This window comes from Oncorhynchus gorbuscha, linkage group LG23 (genome assembly GCF_021184085.1).
Source record: "Oncorhynchus gorbuscha isolate QuinsamMale2020 ecotype Even-year linkage group LG23, OgorEven_v1.0, whole genome shotgun sequence".
Classification (NCBI taxonomy): domain Eukaryota; kingdom Metazoa; phylum Chordata; class Actinopteri; order Salmoniformes; family Salmonidae; genus Oncorhynchus; species Oncorhynchus gorbuscha.
Window position 1 is genome coordinate 61,311,725 of NC_060195.1, and position 23,367 is coordinate 61,335,091.

A 23,367-nucleotide genomic window follows, 5' to 3' on the forward strand; every position below is an offset into this window, starting at 1 on the left:
ACAACGAGAAGAGATGAGAGGCGAGATGGTACAGATCTAAGCAGCCATAAAGCCAGTCAGCTGAGAAGTCCTGTCAGTATGAAGGAATGTGTCTTTAGAAATGGTGATGAAACACCTCAAATGTCTCTCTCTCTCTCTCTCTCTGCCATGTTTTAGAGAAGAGATATTGAAGGAGGGTTTAACAAAGAGACTAAAAGAGAAGGACGAGGGTTGACAGAGGGGAGGGGAAGGGAGGGGGATAAGACGCTCGCCATTAACAGCTCTGATTTTCTCTACATTTCCTGTGAATATGTTTAATTAATAATGAAAAGCTCAATATCCAAACAGCACACATGAACACACACACACGCATGTGCACCACACACAAACGCACACACACTTACACAGGGAAAGAGAGAGACAAAGGGAAAGACAGAAAGGTTAAGAGGGAGAGGAACAGAAGGGAGGAAGGAAGTGGTTGAGAAACGGAAGAATAGGGGGATAAACAGAAAGGTGATTAGAAATAGGTAGAAAACAAGAGAGGGGAGTGACAGGAATGGGGAGATTAAAAGAAGGCAGGAAAAAAGAAATGGAGGGATGGAGGGAATGACAGATAAAGGTTAAGAAGGATTTCTGTCATAAATGTTCCTTATTCCCTCCATCCAGTCTTAATAGTGGTTCTTACCACTTCGTGACGTAACCTAGGTTACCAAACAGTGTAGTTTGACAGCAGGATACAACTATCTCTTGGCACACACACACACACACACAGAGTCCTCGGGTTCCAGTTAATGTAGCGTCAGTGTGATTGCCGGGTGGGAAATGTAACGACACTATCATTCCCAGGTTGTGTGTGTGTATGTATTCTGTTATCATTCCCAAACTCATCATACCCAGGTAATTTCCGGCTCTAGCTCCTGCAACGGTGCTTAACTTAACACATACAATCATGCGTACACACACACACGTGTGCGCCCCCACATGCGCATGCCACACACACACACACACACACACACACACACACACACACACACACACACACACACACACACACACACACACACACACACACACACACACACACACACACACACACACACACACACACACACACACACACACACACGTCTAGTAATGACCCTAGGGTGCCATCTAGTGTCTAAACTGTGTGTGTGTGACGGGGGAAATACATCTCATGTCTAATCTGACTCATATTCTCACTGTGAGCTGTGGAGGAGAGGGGGAAGGAGATATACAGAGAGAGAAAGAGAATGTGACTTAGGGGTAAATGAATAGGGAAGGGGAAGAGAGGTGGGGGTATGAGAAAGGGAAGGGTGGGGGGGGAGAGAGAGGAGGGGGTATGATAAAGGGAAGGGTGTGGATGGAGAGAGAGGGAGGTTATGAAAAAGGGAACAGTGGGAAGGAGGAGGGAGAGAGATTTTCGGGTCTACTGCACTAAAAGCATATGGAAACACGGTGCCAAACTCATTATCCACACACACTGTACACACTTCCCTTGACTAAGCAGAACTGACCCTTCGATACAGCCAACCACTTACCGCAATGTGTGCGCACGAGCATGTGTCTGTGTGTTTGTGTGCGTGCGTGCGTGTGCGTGTGGGCGCATGTTATCAGTAGTGTAAAGGATGGGTGGTAATTGAATAATGACAGTACAGATCCTGATGGATCACCTGTCACTACTCCGTCCTCCATCCCTCCATCCTTGTCAACCTCTCCTTTCTTTCAATCCCTCCATCCACAGCTTCAAGTCAAATCAGCTCTAATTTGAGCCGTCAGCAGTGTAAGTAGGCTAAAGGCTTAGGGGTGTGTGTGTGTGTGTGTGTGTGTGTGTGTGTGTGTGTGTGTGTGTGTGTGTGTGTGTGTGTGTGTGTGTGTGTGTGTGTGTGTGTGTGTGTGTGTGTGTGTGTGTGTGTGTGTGTGTGTGTGTGTGTGTGTGTGTGTGTGTGTGTGTTACCCCCCTATAACGGCGCCTAGAATCCACTTCTTCCAAAGCAAAGACGCCTTTGCCAACATTTTGTCATCATTTCTTTAATATATTTAAAGAGGTTGCAGAACTACAAATACAAGCAGGTGAAGAGTATTTACACACAGGTCTCTTTAGAACAATTTAAATCCTGAAGACAGACAGAAAATACTGTAGTGTCACAGCACCAATATACCTCCGTAGAGTGAGTTACTCTACGGGTACAACATTAACAAAATATAGAGGTCATAAGAGAAGTGTTTTGATAGAGAGAACATTCTCCAGAAGAAATGATAGAAAAAAATGGTCATTCCTGTTCATTCAATGGTGGCAGTGATTTACAGTACAAACATAATTTCAGTGGCATCAAACATCTTATCACACGTATTATCACCAATATTTCAGCACCTTCAAGGTCAATCAAAATGCTCTGAATACATGGTTTAATGCAGTGTGAGTCAGCATTTGTTTTGAATTGCTGTGTATAGAGTGTCATGGATTACTGCTCTGGGTAGAAGTTCCTATTTTAGCACAGATCTAGGATCAGCTTACCTTGCCAAAATGGAACATTAACCACCAAAACATTAACCTGACCTTAGATCAGTGTCTGGTGGCGATTTATAGCTGTAATCCCCTCTCTGTCAGGTGTAGAGTGACTAGCATGGTGGTCTGCTATACCAACCGTGGGAACGCAGTGGACCATGGGTGCACACACGCACACACACACACACACACACACACACACACACACACACACACACACACACACACACACACACACACACACACACACACACACACACACACACACACACACACACACACACACACACACACACACACACACACACACACACACACACACACACACACAGAGAGATTGTGATTCAGTGAGTTAATGACATTGATATTTTTTATAGGAGGATAAGTGACTACTGGAACTGTGTGGGAGGAAAGAAACACTCCGGATATCTACCATATCATCACACAGAGGGAGGGGGGGAGAGTATAGGGAGGGAAGGGAGGATGGAGGAAGGAAGGGAGGTGGGTATGGAGGGAGGGAGGATACGATATGGAGGGAGGGAAAGAAAAAGGTGAAGAGATAGTGAGGGGAGAGATGGAGAGGATGCTGGTTGATTTCTTTCTAGAAGGATCAGCACAAACCTGTGGGAAGAAACACAAGACATGAGAGAATGAAACCATACTGTCTCTCTCTCTCTCCACTCTCTCTCCACTCTCTCTCCACTCTCTCTCCACTCTCTCTCCACTCTCTCTCCACTCTCTCTCCACTCTCTCTCCACTCTCTCTCCACTCTCTCTCCACTCTCTCTCCACTCTCTTACTTTCACACTCGAAGGCCTGCAGGGCCGTGGTGTATGAGGGACCCAACCAGGAAGTGTAACTACCCACAACCCTGAGCAGGTGGTGGGTGGAGTCAGAAAACAGGAGATCTGATTGGGTGTAGCCCACTGAGCTGAACATGGTGGTGTTCCCAAACGCATTCTATAGAGAGAGAAGAGAGGGGGTGAGATGTCAAACATTTTAAATGCTCACATACATACGCAGGCACACACACACACACACACACACACACACACACACACACACACACACACACACACACACACACACACACACACACACACACACACACACACACACACACACACACACACACACACACACACACACACACACACACACACCTGTAAGCGTTCCAGGTATTTCCAGACTCTACATTTGTCCTCTAGGCGTACCACTACAGCGTTAGCTGGTACCACAGCCAGGTGACACGTCTCATGGTCAAAAGGCCCAGCCTCACTGCCATCCGGGCACAGCAGCTTCAGGTCCTCCAGTTCCAGGTCCATGGCCCATGATTCCATATTGTTGCCTAGGGTAGAGTAGAAGAATTGGTGAAGTGATGTGGAGGAGGCTGATCAGAGAAACTATGGAATACTGACACCTAGTGTCTCAAGCGAGAAATGCTGAAGTTTGCTAAGAGAGGAGACATTCTGAATGTTGGTCTTTGCTTAGATTTAGATCAGACTCTCACCATCCATGTTGTCAAAAATGGTGGTGTGTTTGACAAATGCCACATCGCCCAAATTCTCCGCCACACACCTGGAAGAAAGACTCAAGTCAAACACAGCTAGTTAAATAAGACACTGTTTCTCAAACCAGTCCTCTGGGATCCACAGCAATTCTACCCGATTCAACTAATCAAGGCCTTGGTGATTCGTTGACTAGTTCAATTTGTAGACTGGTGTTGGAATATATCAAATATGTGGGATGGTTAGGGGTCCCCGTGGATTGGTTTGAGAAACATTCAAGTAGGAGAAACAGCTCCTCTCCTCCCTACCTCAGTGCCCCAGCCTCTCCATAGTGTCTCTCTCGGTGATTGTTAACACATATATGTCTCTCGTTGTCGTCTCCTATGCAGGCTTCACACAGGTTCTTAGGGTTGCTTCCTCTGGGGTCGTGTTCTCTGTCCTTTACTCCTGGTACACAGCTGTAGCCAAAGAAGTCCCCCACCGCTGGAGGGACACACAATGACACCAACAATACACACCGAGTCAGGGCCACATACACACCACACACACCGAGTCAGGGTCAGACACACACACACACACACACACAGGTCTCACCTTTAGGAAAGTTGCATTGTTCATCGACACTGATCTGTGAGGTGTTGACCAGGAAGCCAATAGGAACAGTCCAGCCCACCGTGGTACGGATCCCTGGGTGACAGGAGCTACAATATCCAATCAATCAATCAATGAGTCAATCATTCAAATCGCAAAGTTGGTGTGGAAGAGGCAACATTTTTTTCTCTGTCTATAAGGACAAGCCACCTGGTACCAACAACCTGGATGGTAAATTGCTGAAGCTGGACTCCTCTTTGTCACAGCTTCAGTTTAAGCGTTAGAAGACAGTATGGGCCCTCAGGCCTGGAGGAAGGAAAGGGTCATTCCACTATTCAAGAATAGCAAACCACCCTTTAATGGTTCAAACAGCCGACCAATGAGCCTGTTACCGGTGCTTAGCAAACTTTTCGAAACAATCGTGTTTGATCAAATACAATGTTATTTTACAGAAAACTACCGTTCAAACGTTTGGGATCACTTAGAAATGTCCTTGTTTTTGCAAGAAAAACATTTTTTTTTGTCCATTAAAATAACATCAAATTGATCACTGTAGACATTGTTAATGCTATAAATGACTATTGTAGCTGGAAATGGCTGATTTGTAATGGAATATTTAAAAAAATATATTTTTATTTTATTTAACTAGGCAAGTCAGTTAAGAACAAATTCTTATTTACGCCAACGTCAACAGAAGAGGCGACTCCGGGATGCTGGCCTTAGGCAGAGTGGCAAAGAAAATACACTAGACAGAGGAACTTAGAAGCTCTCTTCACAGTCCCCAGCTCCAGAACAGAGGCTGGGAAACACACAGTATTAAATAGAGCCATGATTACTTGGAACTCTCTGCCATAAGACACCTTACAGGGACTGTGAAGAGACACAGAAATGTTTATATATTACATCTTGTATTATGTATTGTATTATGTATGGCATATAGTATTATTTATTATGTGTTGTATTAAGTATTGTATTATATAGTATATTGTATTAAGTATTATATTATGTGTTGTATTAAGTATTGTATCCGCGGTATTGTATTATGTATTGTAATATGCCGGTATTGTATTGTGTATTTTATTTAGCTTTTTTCCTTTATTTAACTAGGCAAGTCAGTATTTTTATTGCATTAAGTATTGTATATTGTATTTATTTTGTATTGCATTAAGTGTTGTGTTAAGTGTTGAATTACGTATTTTATAATGTATTATGTGTTGTATTAAGTATTGTTCTATGCATTGTATATTGTATTAAGTATTGTATTAAGTATTGTAGTGTTATGTATACTATGTGTTTTATTTGTTGTGTTGCGTTTCCTGTTTGGACCCCAGGAAGAGCAGCCACTTCCTTGGCAGCAGCTAAATACGGATCCTAATAAAAAATCATTTAAAAAAATGGAACAAACAATCAATGAATTTGTCTATCTGTTCTCACCTGCGTTCATGCATCTCCAACAGGGACAGGTCACTGGAGGAGCGACGAGCCAGAGCTACAACATAGTAGCTGATACCATCTGAGAGAGCAGACAGGATAAGGTAGGACAGGTTCAACGTTTACACACGGTTTCCTTCTCCCCGTCTCCCCGTCTCCCCGTCCCCCCGTCTCCCCGTGCCCCCCCCCCCTCACTCACCCAGTCCGTTGTAAGACTCTCCAGCAGCCAGTTCTAGTCCAAAGCACCAGCCGGCTGTGTAGATGTCATCAGCAAACATGGCTGCTGCATCTGCTGTACCATTCTGAACAGACATATAGGTCATATTACTGATTAAAGAAGCAATTCACAATTCAACTACCGTTTCTCTACAGGTTTGTTTAAGGTTGCACAACTCGGGTAACTTTCCAGAAATCCTGGTTGGAGGGTTCCCAGATTTCCTGCTTATTCTCTTGTAATTCAGTGGAATCATCCAACCAGGATTTCTGGAAAGGCTGTTTTGCCACACACCTTGATCTTCTCCATACAGTCTGTGGGACTCTGGCCACGGACACACAGCAGCGTTCCTCTGATATTCCGGGCTGTAGCACTCCCAGCCAGATCCAGACACTTCTGCTCCTCTGCCTCCGACACCACACACCAGGAGACTGGGAAAGACAAGGAATGTTGAACTGTTTTCAACTGTATTCCCACTGGAGGAAAACAGGTACAAGCATTGCACCTATGCACCTGTTGCAAATGCTACAGAAATTCTCAATAGCTTTCACATTATGATGAGGTTCACCGTAACCAAGGTGAAAACACATAATACATCTGACCTAAAGACTCCCAGACTTACTTGAGGCTTTCTGAGTGGAGAACGAGATGAATGAGAAGAGGAGAAGAGTCACTGCCAGCCTTCTGTCCAGACGATCCATGTCGACTGACAAAATCAGAGAAATCTCCTCTCTCTCTCAAACACACACTGTGAATACGAAATCTCCTCTCACACACGAGACACTCCAACTAAATGCTACAGTGGAGAAACCAGTAACCTGAGGTTTTATGGGAAAAAAATGCTTTCACATCGACCCCCTCTTATACCCTTGTTCTTGGGAACCCTCAAGCGGAGAGAGGGATGGGGGAAGGGGGGAGGGGGTCAGGTAAGAAGAAAACATTTCATTATTCTCCTCCATTCCAAAAATTCTAACCTCTGGTAGATAATCTCCTGATAATTGAAAGAGAAACGTTAGACAGCTATCCCGTTAGCTTTAGAAAGTGAGAGGAGGGGAGAGAGAGATGGAAGGAGATGGGGGAAGAGATGGGGAGGGGAGAGGAAGGGAAAGAGAGAGGATAGAGAGATGTAGAGGAGGGGAGTTGACGGAGAGAGAGAGAGAGAGAGAGGGCAGGGAGAAGAGAAGGTGAAGAGATGGAGGAGAGGTAGAGGAAGGAATGGGAGTTGATGGAGAGGGCGAGGGAAAAGAGAGAGAGGAGGGAGAGGAAAGGGAGAGTAGTAGAGGATGGGGATAGGGGGGAAGGGGAGGCAGGTTGGCTACTTAGCTTGGCGTACCCACTCCAGTACACCTGGCATAGCCCAGCAATCTCTCTAATTAAAAGAGTGATGCAGACAGAGTGTCTCTGTGTGTAAGTCTGGTGGGAGGCTTTGCCAGGGAGAGTGGATACTCCCTGGGTCCCGCTCCGCCTGGGCTGAGATTAAAGATGTAGCCTAGCCGCCATAACAGGCTGTGTATTGTTCAGGTGTACAGTAGCCAGTCAAGGAAAACGTATTGGCTATCTGATACCTCTACCGCTCTCTCTGGGTCTCAGCTCACAAGCAGGCAGGTACACATACACGCACAGACACACGTACATGATGTCTAGCTGTACCTTGATTTAAGAGATTTAAAATCTTGGAATAGGCCAGTAGAAACAACAGTACCATAAAATGATGTGTTTGCTACCCAAACCGCTTTAACTATTGCATCCAGGGGTGCAACTTTCACTGGAGATGGGGGGGGCACATTCTGAAATGGCATTTTGTCCCCCCAAGTTTTATCATTGGAATGTGATACAAAACGAGGCAACGGTGTAGGACCATGCGGACGCCTCAAAACAGTCGGGTAGGCTGTTTGGAGTGTTTATCCGACCGAAAAAATGTAATTAAAAAAAGTTATTTCGATGATCAGAGGCAGTGTAGCTGAAATAGTAGACTCCTCTCCCCGGTGCTGAAGGCACCTGAAGCACAGGGCAAGAAGGGAACAACCTTTTAAATTGTGGCCACAAGATCTTTTGGTTATAGCTAGTGGGGATGAGCTAAGATGAGGTAAATGTCAGTCAAAGCTGCAGTTGAGCTTAATGGAGGGAAGAAGCCCTAATGCAAACATGGACATATACAAGGAAAACAGCACAATTGATATGGATGCAGTCCATATTGATCAACAGTCTAATGTCAAAGCCTCTATAAAGGGCCTAGTGGTTGAGGCCAGGGGTCGGTTTGATATTGGGCAGTATGTTTAGTAAAAGTAGGCTACCTGTATGTTGGCGGTACGGCATTGCCTATATTGGTGAAGACTTTGATGTAGACCAGATTGGTTTCAGAACTGAAGGGTCCTCCTGCTCCTGAATCAGTCAAAGCCGCATAGAAGGCCACCTTCGGTCCGTCTTGTGAACACAGGAGAGACAGTATACTTATTTAGGACAATTCACTGAAAACACTCAGAAATTCAGATTGAGAAAAGATCTTTACTTATTAAACCTACTTAGTTTCTAATGAGGTGTTTTTGAAAGTGAAGAGGAATTCTCCAATACCATAATTGAACAACACGGGAACAAGTGCAGTTTTCAGACAATGTTTCACCTCTCTTTATCTCCTCCTCCTTGCCCTTCATTTTCATTCTATGATACAATGAGGAACAATATACACTATTCCAATTTGTGGGGGCCAAAAAAATACAGATTTTTATTTCAACTAAAATCTGCATACAGCATCTATCTTTACATTTGTACTCAACGTGTATTTCATTGCTTTCTATAAAGGCATGTTCTGTCATATTAAATAAAATACATTGCCAGTATTCTTGGTATTTAGCTCCTCCACGTTCATCTCACTGGCATTCAGTCTTGCTGCCAATGCTAGAATGATATCAGCAGAAACACTGTTTACCTCACAGTTAAAACTGAGAGACACATTACATGACCAATCCACTGTAGAACGTGAACTGATACACATGATCATATTTGCATTTTCACTCTCACTGGCAGTCAATCCAATTCAACTTTATTAATCATATTGATTCTCCCGCTAATTCAAGAATAAGCTTTTCTGCACAACCTGCATTCTCACTTTCACTGGCTTGCAAGTTTGGCTCCGAAATTCCACAGCTCCACTCTCTGTTCAACCACCATGTCTCTCAGCGCTCTCAGCTCAGCCCAGACATCAGGTGGTGTGGTCGTGCATTTGCCTGTCGTGCCTGTAGCTTCAGCTCTTTGAGTCTCTATCTGAAATTCACTCACCATATTCTGTTCCCCTGTCCGTTGAGTGATGTCATTCTCTCTGCCCCCCTCCACTCTCCTCCTGAGTCCATTCCCCAGACAGACAGAACACCCTCCACTCTCCTCCTGAGTCCATGTCCCAGACAGACAGAACACCCTCCACTCTCCTCCTGAGTCCATGTCCCAGACAGACAGAACACCCTCCACTCTCCTCCTGAGTCCATGTCCCAGACAGACAGAACACCCTCCACTCTCCTCCTGAGTCCATTCCCCAGACAGACAGAACACCCTCCATTCCCCAGACAGACATAACACCCTCCACTCTCCTCCTGAGTCCATTCCCCAGACAGACAGAACACCCTCCACTCTCCTCCTGAGTCCATTCCCCAGACAGACAGAACACCCTCCACTCTCCTCCTGAGTCCATGCCCCAGACAGACAGAACACCCTCCACTCTCCACCTGAGTCCATGTCCCAGACAGACAGAACACCCTCCACTCTCCTCCTGAGTCCATGCCCCAGACAGACAGAACACCCTCCACTCTCCTCCTGAGTCCATGTCCCAGACAGACAGAACAGCAACACAAGCAGAGCTACAGCACCCCTCATTCTGATACAATGCTATTTCAGATATGATATTCTACAGAGCTCAGTTCCCTTCCTTATACACACACATTGTAGTGAACCACATGGGACACAAGCTGCATGTGTTCTCAAAGGTGAAGTCTAGACAATAATAAAACCAAAGACTGATAAAATAGAAGACAATTGAGAAGGTGTTTCCTTAAAGCAGGTCATTTCGATCAATGAGGCTACGAGAATGCTTGTTGTCATTGTCTGCCAGTCGCCAAGGTCATCAGATTTCAGGTTGAAAACACTGCTCCAGATAATGGGGATAATGCTATGATAGGACCTGAAGGGGCATGGACACAGAGCAGTGTTCAGGGATGAGATCTACTGTGCCCTCCTAACTTATTTAAATTAGGCCAAAGTACAGAATGTCACCTTCTATTTCTCATGTTGGTCCTCTGTGTCTCAGCTGGTAGAGCAAAGGCCCTTATGATGTCACGATTGTGGGTTGGTTCCCGCTGGGGCCACCCATAAGACAATGTATACGTGCACTACTGTAAGTTGCTTTGGATAAAAACATCTGCTAAATGTCATATTCTGTGTTATTATAGCGTCGGCGTTAATTAGGGAGAAAGGTTGCAAAGTTGTCTGCCCAAGTTATTGTACCGATCGAGCATGCATGCATTAAATTGCTGAAGAGGAGACTGAAGTAAAAATATATATTGAAAAGCGGTGTGATAAAAGCTGATCAAGGCATCTGTGTCCAAAGACCTAGCTTTATTTGGACTTTGATTATTTACCCAATGAAATTGCTTTATAATAAAGCAACAAAAAGTCTTGACGTCTGTCCAGATACCGGAGGGCACAGTAGTTCATCCAACTCTAGGCCACTACCAAGAAGTAAAGACTATTTCTCTCTAGAGCTCCCTACTGTATGTCCTCGGATCCATACTGATAAACAGTCAGCCAGATACCAACACTACCAGATGGATAGTAACATTGCCGGTAACCAATTTAGTTATATGGGTGATTTCATTGGCAACTATCTCAGGGGGCAGAGTTGCACTTGTCTCTTCCCCCCCCAGATGAAAATAAAACAGGTCACAGGTCTAATTAAAAGGTTCAAATAAAACTATAAGGAGTATGGTAATTGAGGTACAGCGTAAATTAAGAGTTCTCTGTTCAGACTTTGAGTTTGTGTTTTACTTGGTGCTAATGATAGTCTGTCCACAACAAGTTCCAAATGTACCCATGTCATGACTCTATAATGTAACCTAATCATCCATCCCAAACCAGAAACACTGCGCTACTGTCATATTTAACTCATTAACACATTCAATCAGGATGTCATGCAGACTGCAAAACATAAGCAATACAACATTCTGCTTTCATTGATGCATTTATTAATACGGGAGCCATTTGGACTCCAAAAGGCCCTGACATACACTCTTCACTAGAGACCATTACAGCATTCATTATGTTGTCACACAGTGAAGAGCAGGAAGCCACTGAAGAGGTGATTATTTGAGTTATCATAGAGCCGGTTGCTTGCAGGGATGTGCATGTACACCACGTCTCCCTCCTCCAGCTCTAGACGGACTCCATTAGACAGTGTCTCATAACCGCCAGCATTATATCCCTGACTATACATGATTTTCTGTCCATTCTTATACATGCATGCATAAAAGTAAAACGATGTCTGGATACTCATGGCAGTGGAGCTAATGTAGTAGAGTCCTCTCACTGGAGCTGTGAAGACACCTGTATCAGAGGAGAGTAAAGAGGAATCAACACTTTCTGTTTCTCATGTTCTCTTTTGGCATGCAACAAAAAACAAAATCACACAAATCAACAGAATGCCGTTAGCTACACAAGAAAAGTTATAACTTTGTAGCTACAGTAAGTACCAGGCTACTTAACCTCCTAGCCTAACGGCCATAAGAGCGACTGGCCTCAGAGGTACCCACAATGCATTATAATGGGAACGTTGTGACGTCATGTTGTTGCGCTAGAACTGCGCGACCCAACAAGAAGCCTGTGGGTGGTGGTCGATTCGTTCAGCCCTTTTACAAGTAAAAGCAACTGAATTAACTAGCACGCTAATTTGGAGTAGCACTACCTAAATCAGTTAATTAAGCCCAGGTAAGCACCATTTCGCAAGCTTTTGGGGAGCTATCTGCTACTAGCCAGCTAAGGGCATGCTAACGAAGCTGAGCTAGAACAAGTAAACTAGTTCAATGTTAGCGTAGCTAAAATTTACAATAGCTTTTAGTGAATTGCAAACTAATAAACCCGTAAGTAAACGTTGGCTAACTAGAAGTTGATACAATAATACAGTGCATTCAGAAAGTATACTTTTTCCACATTTTGTTACGTTACAACCTCATTCAAAATTGATAAAATTGTACCTCCCCCTCAATCTACACACAATACTCAATAATGACGAAGCCAAAGGAAAAACTGGATTTTAGATTTTTGCAGCTATTTTCAGGTCTCTCCAGAGATGTTAGAAGCCAGGCTCTGGCTTGGCCGCTCAAGGATATTCAGAGACTTGTCCCGAAGCCACTCCTGCGTTGTCTTGGCTGTGTACTTATGGTTGTTGTCCTGTTGGAAGGTGAACCTTTTCCCCAGTCTGAGGTTCGGAGCAGGTTTTCATTAAGTATCTCTGTACTTTGCCATTTTTAGCTTTCCCTCGATCTGCTGAAAAACATCCCCACAGAATGATGCTGCCACCACCAAGCTTCACCGTAGAGATGGTGCCAGATTTCCTCCAGCTGTGACGCTTGGCATTCAGGCCACAGAGTTACATTTAGGTTTAATCAGACAAGAGCATCTTGTTTCCCATTAGGTGCCTTTTGGCAAACTTCAAGCGGGCTGTCATGTGCCTTTTTTACTGAAGAGTGGCTTCCATCTCTACCATAAAGGCCTGATTGGTGAAGTGCTGCAGAGATGGTTGACCTTCTGGAAGGTTCTCCTATCTCCACAGAGGAACTCTGGAGCTCTGTCAGAGTGACCATCGGGTTCTTTGTCACCTCCCTGACCAAGGCCCTTCCACCCCGATTGCTCAGTATGGCCAGCTCTATGAAGAGTATTGGTGGTTCCAAACTTCTTCCATTTAAGAATGATGGCGGCCACTGTGTTCTTGGGACCTTCAATGCTGCAGAAATGTTTTGGTACCCTTCCCCAGATCTGTGTCTTGACACAATCTTGTCTCGGACCTCTACAGACAATTCCTTCTATCTCATGGCTTGGTTTTTGCTCTGTCAACTGTGGGACCTTATATAGACTGGTGTGCCTTTCCAACTCCTGTCCAATCAGTTTAATCTAACACAGGTGAACTCCAATTAAATTGTAGAAGCATCTCGAAGAAGAATGATCAATGGAAACAGGATGCACCTGGGCTCAATTTCAATAATGAACGACGTGGAAATAACCTTCCATGGAGTTGCATTATTTTCCAGAGAACTCATTGAGTTGATTATCCCTTTCTTCCCATGGTTATAATTGAACACGTTTGCCGAAAGGAATGTGTTAAACATCCAGTTGAAATAATGCACGCTCTAGAATGAGCTTCAAGAGTATTCAACAATGCCATGGTAAAATTTAGCAATACGGCTTGAGAGTGTGTGGTATATGGCCAATGTACCACTGCTAAGGGCTGTTCTTAGCCGTGGGATATTGGCCATAAACCTCTGCCTTCGTGCTATTATAAACTGGTTAACAACGTAATTAGAGCAGTAAAAATACATATTTTGTCATACCCGTGGTACATATTCATGGTATGTCAGACTGTCAGCCAATCAGCATTCAGGGCTCAAACCACCCAGGTTATAATGCCCTGTATAAACTGGGTGGTTTGAGCCCTGAACACTGATTGGCTGACAGCCGTGGTATATCAGACCGTATACCACGGTTATGACAAATGATTTTTTACTGCTCTAATTGCGTTAAACAGTTTATAATAGCAATAAGACACCTTGTTTTTTTTTGTATATACTCAATATACAGCGGCTAAGGGCTGTATCCAGGCACTCTGCGTTGTGTCGTGCATTAGAACAGCCCTTATCCGTGGTATATTGGACATATACCACAACCCCTCAGACCTTATTGCTTTAAATAACGCACAGTAAAGCAGCATGGTAGAATTCGATGGCTTTTAGTTCATTCTTAGATGTTCGAGCTGCTTTTGAAAGCAAAAGTTTAATTGAAAACATTATTGGCATTGCTTAATTAGATTTTCAAAATAGCAAGCCAGGACTAATGGTTTGGTTAGCTAAACTAGCAAGTCTGGTTACCAAGTCAACTACTGTAGCTATCTAGTAAACTAGCTAGCTACTGGATGTCGAACACATTTATAGCAGCAAATGTGTTAAATTATACCCATGGTATGAAAGAGATAATGAACTCGGGGCTCTATACATTCTCTAAAAAATAGTGCAAATCTGTGGAAGGTCAGTTCACTCCTCTAGCGCGTTGTGGAACACACCTTCACCGTTCATTATTTTCCATTGAACTCGTTGATTATCCCTTACATAATGCACGCACTAGAATGCCCTTCAAGCCAAACAGAAAGAAGTATTCAACAATGCCATGGTATAGCCAGTTGGCTAGCCAAGTTGTCTGCCTGCGTTAGCGAACAATAGTTAGCTAGATGGCCGAGGAGAACAGACGTGTGGAGACTGATTGCTAGCCAGTTAGCTTTCGCTAAACCTTCCAGGGCATGACACAAATCATGTCTAGCCAACTAGCTATCTAGAACATTTTCACTGGGTTGCTAAAGTTAATGTCTAACTAGCTATATGTGTTTTATGGTTGACTGAAAAAGAGTCAAACCAGTAACTTTACTACAGTGTTGGTTTTGTACTTCCTAGACTGATGTACATCACATCATTAATGTGTTGTACAGTCACGGCCAAAAGTTTTGAGAATGACACAAATATTAATTTCCACAAAGGTTGCTGCTTCAGTGTCTTTAGATATTTTTTGTCAGATGTTACTATGGAATACTGAAGTATAATTACAGGCATTTCATAAGTGTCAAAGGCTTTTATTGACAATTACATTAAGATGATGCAAAGAGTCAATATTTGCAGTGTTGACCCTTCTTTTTCAAGACCACTGCAATCCGCCCTGGCATGCTGTCAATTACCTTCTGGGCCACATCCTGACTGATGGCAGCCCATTCTTGCATAATCAATGCTTGGAGTTTGTCAGAAATTGTGGGGTTTTGTTTGTCCATCCGCCTCTTGAGGATTGACCACAAGTTCTCAATGGGATTAAGGTCTGGGGAGTTTCCTGGCCATGGACCAAAAATATTAATGTTTTGTTCCCCGAGCCACTTAGTTATCACTTTTGCCTAATGGTAAGGTGCTCCATCGTGCTGGGAAATGCATTGTTCATCATCAAACTGTTCCTGGATGGGTGGGAGAAGTTGCTCTCGGGGGATGTATTAAGTACCATTTTTTATTCATGGCTGTGTACTTAGGCAAAATTGTGAGTGAGCCCACTCCTTTGGCTGAGAAGCAACCCCACACATGAATGGTCTCAGGATGCTTTACTGTTGGCATGACACAGGACTGATGCTAGCGCTCACCTTGTCTTCTCCGGACAAGCTTTTTTCCCCGAATGCCCCAAACAATCGGAAAGGGGATTCATCAGTCTTCAGCAATCCAATCCCTGTACCCTTTGCAGAATATCAGTCTGTCCCTGATGGTTTTCCTGGAGAGAAGTAGCCCTTCTTGACACCAGACCATCCTCCAAAAGTCTTCGCCTCACTGTGCGTGCAGATGCACTCACACCTGCCTGTTGCCATTCCTGAGCAAGATCTGTACTGGTGGTGCCACGATCCCGCAGCTGAATAAACTTTAGGAGATGGTCCTGGCGCTTGCTGGATTTTCTTGGGTGCCCTGAAGCCTTCTTCACAACAATTGAACTGCTCTCCTTGAAGTTCTTGATAATCCGATAAATGGTTGATTTAGGTGCAATCTTACTGGCAGCAATATCCTTGCCTGTGAAGCCCTTTTTGTGCAAAGCAATGATGACGGCATGTGTTTCCTTGCAAGTAACCATGGATGACAGAGGAAGAACAATGATTCAAAGCATCCCCCTCCTTTTGAAGCTTCCAGTCTGTTATTAGAACTCAATCAGCATGACAGAGTGATCCTCAACCTTGTCCTCATCAACACTGACACCTGTGTTAACGAGAGAATCACTGATATGATGTCAGCTGGTCCTTTTGTGGCAGGGCGGAAATGCAGTGGAAATGTTTTTGGGGGATTCAGTTCATTTGCATGGCAAAAAGGGACTTTGCAATTAATTGCAATTCATCTGATCACTCTTCATAACATGCTGGAGTATGTGCAACTGAAAATGTAATATTTGTGTCATTCTCAAAACCTTTGGCCACGACTGTACATTGTGCAGTTGAGAAACTCTGCTATAAAATAAGCAGTAATGCATGTATGATGGCTACCTGATATGAGCATGTGTCTAACTGAATCCTGCTACTGTTTGCGCTTCTCTCTTGTCCCTTCCGGAGATTTGTAGAGGCCAGACTGGCATCCCAACTGGACCGCTACAAGTAAGATCTGATATTAGTAAGGCCATATCTGACCAGGGTTTGGGTCATTTCCAATGCAATTCAGTCTATTCAGAGAGTGAGTAGCAATTTCAATTCCTCTCTAAATAGAAATTAAATTGACCCAATCCATGCTCTGATGTTGGTCTTACATTCTGCTATTTGTACATTTTTTAAATGTTTTATTTAACCTTTATTTAACTAGGCAAGTCCATTAAGGACACATTCTTATTTACAATGATGGCCGACCAAAAGACAAAAGGCCTCCTGCGGGGACAGGGGCTGGGAATAAAAATATAGGACCAAACGCACATCACGACAAGAGAGACACCACAACACTACCAAAAGAGACCTAAGACACCAACATAGTGTGGCTGTGTATTTTTCCCTGTCAACATTGCGAGTTGCAGCCCAGTTTAATTCACTCACACACACTGCAGAGGATCGATCAATTGAGACAAAAGACATTGTGTCCCTTAAAGAGAGGAAATAAAATGACTGTGACCAGCCCTGTTCTGAGAGCTGACCGTCCCCCTCTCCCCTACAGTGCAGTGAACCAAATGGGTCGTTGTGTCTTTCTGTTCCTGCTGCTACAGACCCTGCAGACATTGGCCGAAGGTAGACATGAAGTATATCTACCGCACTCTCTCATATGGCCATTTGTTTTGCATGTGTGTTAACTCTCCCCTTCTTTTCTCTCTCTATTAGATGGCCAGTTGCTGTGCGTGTGTGAGGGCAGCGGCTGCCTCAACTCCCCCCCAGTGCGAGGGCTCTCAGTGCTACTCGTCGGTGGCGGTTAGTAGCCATGGGGCCGTAGTAACACGGGGCTGCCTGCAGGGATCAGAGAAGACCCGTTTGATCTGTTCTACGGCCTCCTCCCTCAGCCATGCCCTGCTCTGCTGCTCCAGCTTCATGTGCAACCGCAATACTACCGCCAGCTCACTACTGCCCCTCCTCGCTACAGGTGGGGACTGCACCCCTTTACTTTAAGAAAAGCAAAGACTTTGGCTTGTTTCATGGCATGCTGGGTCCAGTTATAGTGATGTAACATTTTCTCTCTCCCTCTTCCGCCTTTCTCCCTCCAGCTCCAGAAGAAGAGCCTGTGAGGTATCGTGTGGAGACTCTGGCCCTGTTTGTATTGGGTCCCGTAGTGATCCTAACCCTCCTGTCAGTCCTATCTGTGTTGGGCTGCAGGAGGCTGCACCACGGCAGGCTACAGCGACTACAGGAGTTTGACCCAGAACAGGATGCGATTGACGGACTCATCACCTCTAATGTTGGGGACAGCACTCTGGCTGTAAGAAGAAAAGACTTGATGAGTTTGTTTGCGTGTATTTTATAGAGATGACCCTGATGACCTCTGTCTCTACCACTTCTCTCTCTAGGAGCTGTTGGACCACTCCTGTACGTCAGGCAGTGGTTCAGGCCTGCCCTTCTTGGTCCAGAGAACTGTGGCCAGACAGATCAGCCTGATGGAGTGTGTAGGTGTGTAGAAACGCAACAATTAGTTCAGCCTGATGGCGTGTGTAGGTACGTAGAAACGCAACAGTTAGATCAGCCTGCTGGAGTGTGTAGGTCCATAGAATCACAACACATATAACAGACAAACACATATAATAGAATTGTAAACAGGGGTGTTGTAACAAATGAGGTCTCTCTCCCCATGTCTTTAGGTAAGGGGCGTTATGGAGAGGTCTGGAGGGGTCAGTGGCAGGGGGAGAACGTGGCTGTGAAAATCTTCTCCTCCCGAGACGAGAGGTCGTGGTTCAGAGAGACTGAGATCTACAACACAGTGCTACTGAGACACGAGAACATACTGGGTGAGTAGGAGTCCATCTCTCTCTCTAACCCACATCCAGCTCCCACACGCTATATTGGACATGAGCACACAACAGCATATTGAACAATGTTATGAAATGGTAATATTCAAATAATATTTAATAATGGTCAAGGTTCTCCTCAAATAATGTAAGAGCGGTGGTGTTATCATATACAGTGCCTTCGGAAAGTATTCAGACCCCTTGACCTTTTCAACATTGTTACTTTACAGCCTAATTCTAAAATGGATTCAATCGTTTTCCCCCCTCAATCTACACACAATACCTCATAATGACGAAGCAAAAACGGGTTTGTTGAAATGTTTGCACCAAAAAAAAAAAATGAAATATCACGTTTACATAAGTTTTCAGGCCCTTTACTCAGTATTTTGTTGGTGCACCTTTGGCAGCGATTACAGCCTCGAGTCTTCTTGGGTATGATGCTACAAGCTTGGCACACCTGTATTTAGGGAGTTTCTCACATTCTTCTCTGCAGATCCTCTCAAGCTCTGTCAGGTTGGATGGGGAGTGTCGCTGCACAGCTATTTTCAGGTCTCTCCAGAGATGTTAGATCAGGTTCAAGTCTGGGCTCTGGCTGGGCCACTCAAAGACATTCAGAGACTTGTTCCGAAGCCATTCCTGTGTTGTCTTAGCTGTGTGCTTAGGGTCGTTGTCCGGTTGAAAGGTGAACCTTCGCCTCCCAGTCTAAGGTCTTGAGCAGGTTTTCATCAAGGATCTATGTACTTTGCTCCGTTCATCTTTCCCTCGAGCCTGACTAGTCTCCGCAACTAAAAAACATCCCCACAGCATGATGCTGCCAACACCATGCTTCAGACGTGACGCTTGGCATTCAGGCCAAAGAGTTCAATCTTGGTTTCATCAGACCAGATTATCTTGTTTCTCATGGTCAGAGTCCTTTAGGTGCCTTTTGGCAAACTCCAAGTGGGCTGTCATGTGCATTTTACTGAGGAGTGGCTTCCATCTGGCCACTCTACCATAAAAGGCCTGATTGGTGAAGTGCTGCAGAGGTGGTTGACCTTCTGGAAGATTTTCCCATTTCCACAGAGGAAATCTGGAGCTCTGTCAGGGTGACCATCGGGTTCTTGGTCACCTCCCTGACCAAGGCCCTTCTCCCCCGATTGCTTCCTAGAGCAGCCAGCTCTAGGAAGAGTCTTGGTGGTTCCAAACTTATTCCATTTAAGAATGATGGAAGACACTGCAGAGATTTTTTGGTACCCCAGATCTGTGCCTCGACACAATCCTGTCTCAGAGCTCTACAGACAATTCCTTCAACCTCATGGCTTAGTTTTTGCTCTGACATGCACTGTCAACTGTGGAACCTTATATAGACAGACATGTGTGTGCCTTTCCAAATAATGTCCAGTCAATTGAATTTACCACAGGTGGACTCCAATAAAGTTGTTGTCCTCTCAAAGATGATCAATGGAAACAGGATGCACTTCAGCTCCATTTCGAGACTCATAGCAAAGGGTCTGAATACGTCTGTATATAATTCTCTTTATTAATACATTTGCACAAATGTCTTACCCCATAATGACAAAGCGAAAACAGGTTATTGGGGGGGGGATAGTTTAATCCAATTTAGAATCAGGCTGTAACGTAACAAAATGAGGAAAAGGTCAAGGGTTCTGAATACTTTCCAAATGCCCTGTAAGACCATTACAGGTGTTCAAAAAAATCTCCCGCCATACTTAGCAGCACCCTGATGGTAATATTAAAATAATATATATTCGTTAAGATATTTGACCTCTCCGTTTCCTTCCAGGCTTCATGGCGTCAGATATGACGTCTCGGAACTCCAGCACCCAGCTCTGGCTTATCACACATTACCATGACAACGGCTCGCTTTACGACTACCTCCAGAGGGTTCCCGTGGAGACTGGGGAGGGCCTAGCGATGGCGACGTCGGTGGCGTGCGGTTTGGTGCACCTGCACACGGAGATCTTCGGCACCGAGGGGAAGCCGGCCATCGCTCACCGAGACCTGAAGAGCAAGAATATACTGGTGACCAAGGAGCTACGCTGTTGCATAGCTGATCTGGGTCAGTAGTGTGTGTGTCTGAGTGTCTGTCTTTACATGATACTAATTAGCTTCGGTACTTAAATCCAGTGTGAAAGAAATGTCAGAGATTGATAGACGCAGAGCCATATAAGAAAAAAAACAGGGCACTCAGTCACACAGAGTAGCCATTTTGTGCCAGTACTGACCAGTTTCTCTCCTCTCTCCCTATTCCCTACAGGCCTGGCAGTAACCCACTCCCAGTCAGACAACCAGCTGGATGTAGGAAACAACCCCAAGGTGGGCACCAAGCGCTACATGGCTCCTGAGGTGTTGGATGAGTCCATCCAGACAGACTGTTTTGATGCCTATAAGAGAGTGGACATCTGGGCCTTCGGTCTGGTGCTGTGGGAGATCGCTAGTAGAACCTACAGCAACGGTGACGACTAATAATGTTTTTATTACCTTAAATAGTTCAGGAACCTCTGGCGTCAAGTGGCTTCCTCTCCTCGTCCCCTTTCCTTCACCTAGCCCATGCATCCCTTGACCCTAACACTAGATGTCCTCTTACCCCTGTGATCAGGTATTGTGGAGGAGTACAAGCCTCCGTTCTATGACCAGGTGCCTAACGACCCCAGCTTTGAGGACATGAGGAAGGTAGTGTGTGTGGAACAACAACGACCGTTCATCCCCAACCGCTGGTTCTCCGACCCTGTGAGTATGACCACTACATGACCGTTAAATGACCACACACACTGGTACCATGACCTTAACGGTAACACTACATTAAGGTAATCCGTTCTCAGGTTTCTGTGTTTCAAACCCTGTCTTCTCGTGTATCAACTTACAATGACCCTCTCCATCTCTTCTCCTCTTTCTCTGTTCCCATCTCCCTCTCTCTCCCACCCTCTCTCTCTCTCTCTCTCTCTAGACCCTGTCTGCCCTGGTGAAACTGATGAAGGAGTGTTGGTACCAGAACCCCTCGGCTCGCCTCACAGCCCTGCGCATCAAAAAGACCCTGAACAAGATCCATAGCTCCCTGGAGAAAGGAAAGAAGTCGTGAGGAGAGGAAAGGAGGATGACTGCCAGAGGAGAGATAGAAAGAAGGCAGGGAAGTAGAGATGCCAGATCAGATGGACACAGCTGCTGCTACTGAACATGAATGTGGTTTTCCTTATTGGCTGAATGCTGAACTGAACTAGCTGGTCACTCAGTGTGAGATGGTGTTACCGTAGCCTTACCCTGCTTTAAAGGCCTGTGCACGCTGCAGGGGTCAAGGCCGGGGCTCAGACCCTCTACACACACGCACTTCTGCCCATTTGTCGTTTTCAATGTTCAGCCAATCATTATGTTGCTCTACTCAGACAATCAGATGTGTATTCCAATGTAGGTACACACATGAACGAACACACACACACAATCTTGAGTTCAGTTACACAGGAACAGAGCCAATAGGATCAAATGAACGCTGTGGTTGTGAACTCTATAGTAAAATATTTATGTAATGTGCTTTATGTGTAGGGTGGGACTATGATGAGGTTTTTTTTGGCTAGTAAGACATTGTGTAATTACAAAGGAAGTCAGGAGACATGCCTCCACATGCTTTGAATTGTGAGCTGTGAATGCATTACAGTTATTAATATAGGAACCACGTACTGATTCACTGTTGTATGCTTTGTACAATTCTACCCAGTGCTCTTGATTTAGCTCACACCTGCACCATGTTGGCAGAGTTTTCACCTTGGGGCCAATTGACTGGTTTCAACAGCTATAAACTCTGCCTACCCAGAGTGCAGGGCCGGCTCTAGCCTTTGAGGCCCTAAGCCAGATTTGGTTGTGGGGCCCCCCACCTCGCGACAAAACATTTTTAGTGGGCCCCCTCTTTACGTCAGATTTTTTTTTAAACCTGATTTTACTGTTCTATATATTTCCACAGTATGAGGTTGGAATAATACTGTGAACATGATGATAATGCCCTTTTAGTGTAGTAGCTGTTTGGAATTTTGGACTGTTTTGGTGGGAGGAAGTTTCGGCCTTCCATGGTGATATCACCATGTGGTAAATTAGTTAATAGACCAATAAGAAAGAGTTCCAAACCTCTCTGCCAATAACATTTTTAGCTGTCCACTCCTAGACAGTGCTAGTAAGGTTTTTTGCCTTTAGAAATTACTCTTGCTAAGAAACAATTTTAGTTTGTTTTCAATTAAAATTGTCAAAAATAATCACAGGTACTTAAAGGTATACTTCCGTATTTTAGCAATGAAGCCCTTCATCTCTTTCCCCAGAGTTAGATGAACTGGATACAATTTGTATGTCTCTGCGTCCCGTATGAAGTCAGTTGTATCTGCCAGCATGTGCTAGTATCCACGAGTTCATCTGACTATGGGGAAGTAGAAAAGGTATGAAATTGTATGCACTCACTACTGTAAGTCGCTCTGGATAAGTGTCTGCTAAATGACACACAAAAAGGGTCTCATTGCAAAAATCCCATAGTATGCCTTAAGTGTTACCCAGAAAGTACTTGATATTGACATAAAAACGGCTGCATTGAACCTCAGATGTTTTGGGGCAGAAAAAAAACGTAAACATGAACACATTTGACACATTTTGCCATGGGGTGGAGATATTTTTGCAGTTCTAAAGCTAATTTCCTGTAATTCTACACATTGAAATGACATGTCATGTTAATGTGACATGAGTGAGAATGACTTAACAAAACCAATGGTGCCCCCTTGGAGGTCAGGGACCCTGTGCATGTGCCCTCGGTATTTGGCCAAGTTTAGATCGCCGGCTAGACTAGCTACCAATCTAAACACTGTTAGCTGACATCGTTAATTGAGTGACTGACATAAGAGAAACTGCTGTTGCACAACCACATTT

At 44.6% G+C, this 23,367-nt stretch overlaps 2 protein-coding genes across 2 annotated transcripts; one reads left to right on the top strand and one right to left on the bottom strand.

The window, feature by feature from the left end:
* Positions 1 to 2,054: 2,054 nt before the first annotated feature.
* On the bottom strand, positions 2,055 to 7,320 carry LOC124011583 (otolith matrix protein). Its single transcript, XM_046325038.1, has 10 exons — positions 6,872 to 7,320; positions 6,544 to 6,680; positions 6,235 to 6,337; positions 6,039 to 6,117; positions 4,608 to 4,714; positions 4,322 to 4,496; positions 4,016 to 4,083; positions 3,669 to 3,853; positions 3,306 to 3,465; positions 2,055 to 3,127 (listed from the first exon to the last, which is right to left on the bottom strand). The coding sequence occupies exons 1-10, from the start codon at positions 6,948 to 6,950 to the stop codon at positions 3,117 to 3,119; spliced, it is 1,104 nt and encodes a 367-aa protein (XP_046180994.1). The 5' UTR covers positions 6,951 to 7,320; the 3' UTR covers positions 2,055 to 3,116.
* Positions 7,321 to 12,051: 4,731 nt separating this feature from the next.
* On the top strand, positions 12,052 to 22,139 carry acvr1l (activin A receptor, type 1 like). The gene is given in 12 exon segments (XM_046323149.1): positions 12,052 to 12,216; positions 16,613 to 16,654; positions 17,199 to 17,269; positions 17,360 to 17,406; positions 17,408 to 17,615; positions 17,737 to 17,948; positions 18,037 to 18,136; positions 18,325 to 18,471; positions 20,255 to 20,530; positions 20,729 to 20,926; positions 21,071 to 21,201; positions 21,419 to 22,139. Coding segments are annotated over 10 exon segments (1,509 nt in total). The 5' UTR covers positions 12,052 to 12,216; positions 16,613 to 16,654; positions 17,199 to 17,211; the 3' UTR covers positions 21,551 to 22,139.
* Positions 22,140 to 23,367: the final 1,228 nt, after the last annotated feature.

Bases quoted from the DNA above. Each gene is read 5' to 3' on its own strand.
- LOC124011583 (XM_046325038.1), bottom strand. From the start codon at position 6,950: ATGGATCGTCTGGACAGAAGGCTGGCAGTGACTCTTCTCCTCTTCTCA. The intron at 4,715-6,038 runs GTGAGAACAGAT...TGGATATTGTAG, and splicing joins TTGGAGATGCATGAACGCAG to CTCCTGTCACCCAGGGATCC. The intron at 4,084-4,321 runs GTAGGGAGGAGA...TCTTTCTTCCAG, and splicing joins GGAGAGGCTGGGGCACTGAG to GTGTGTGGCGGAGAATTTGG.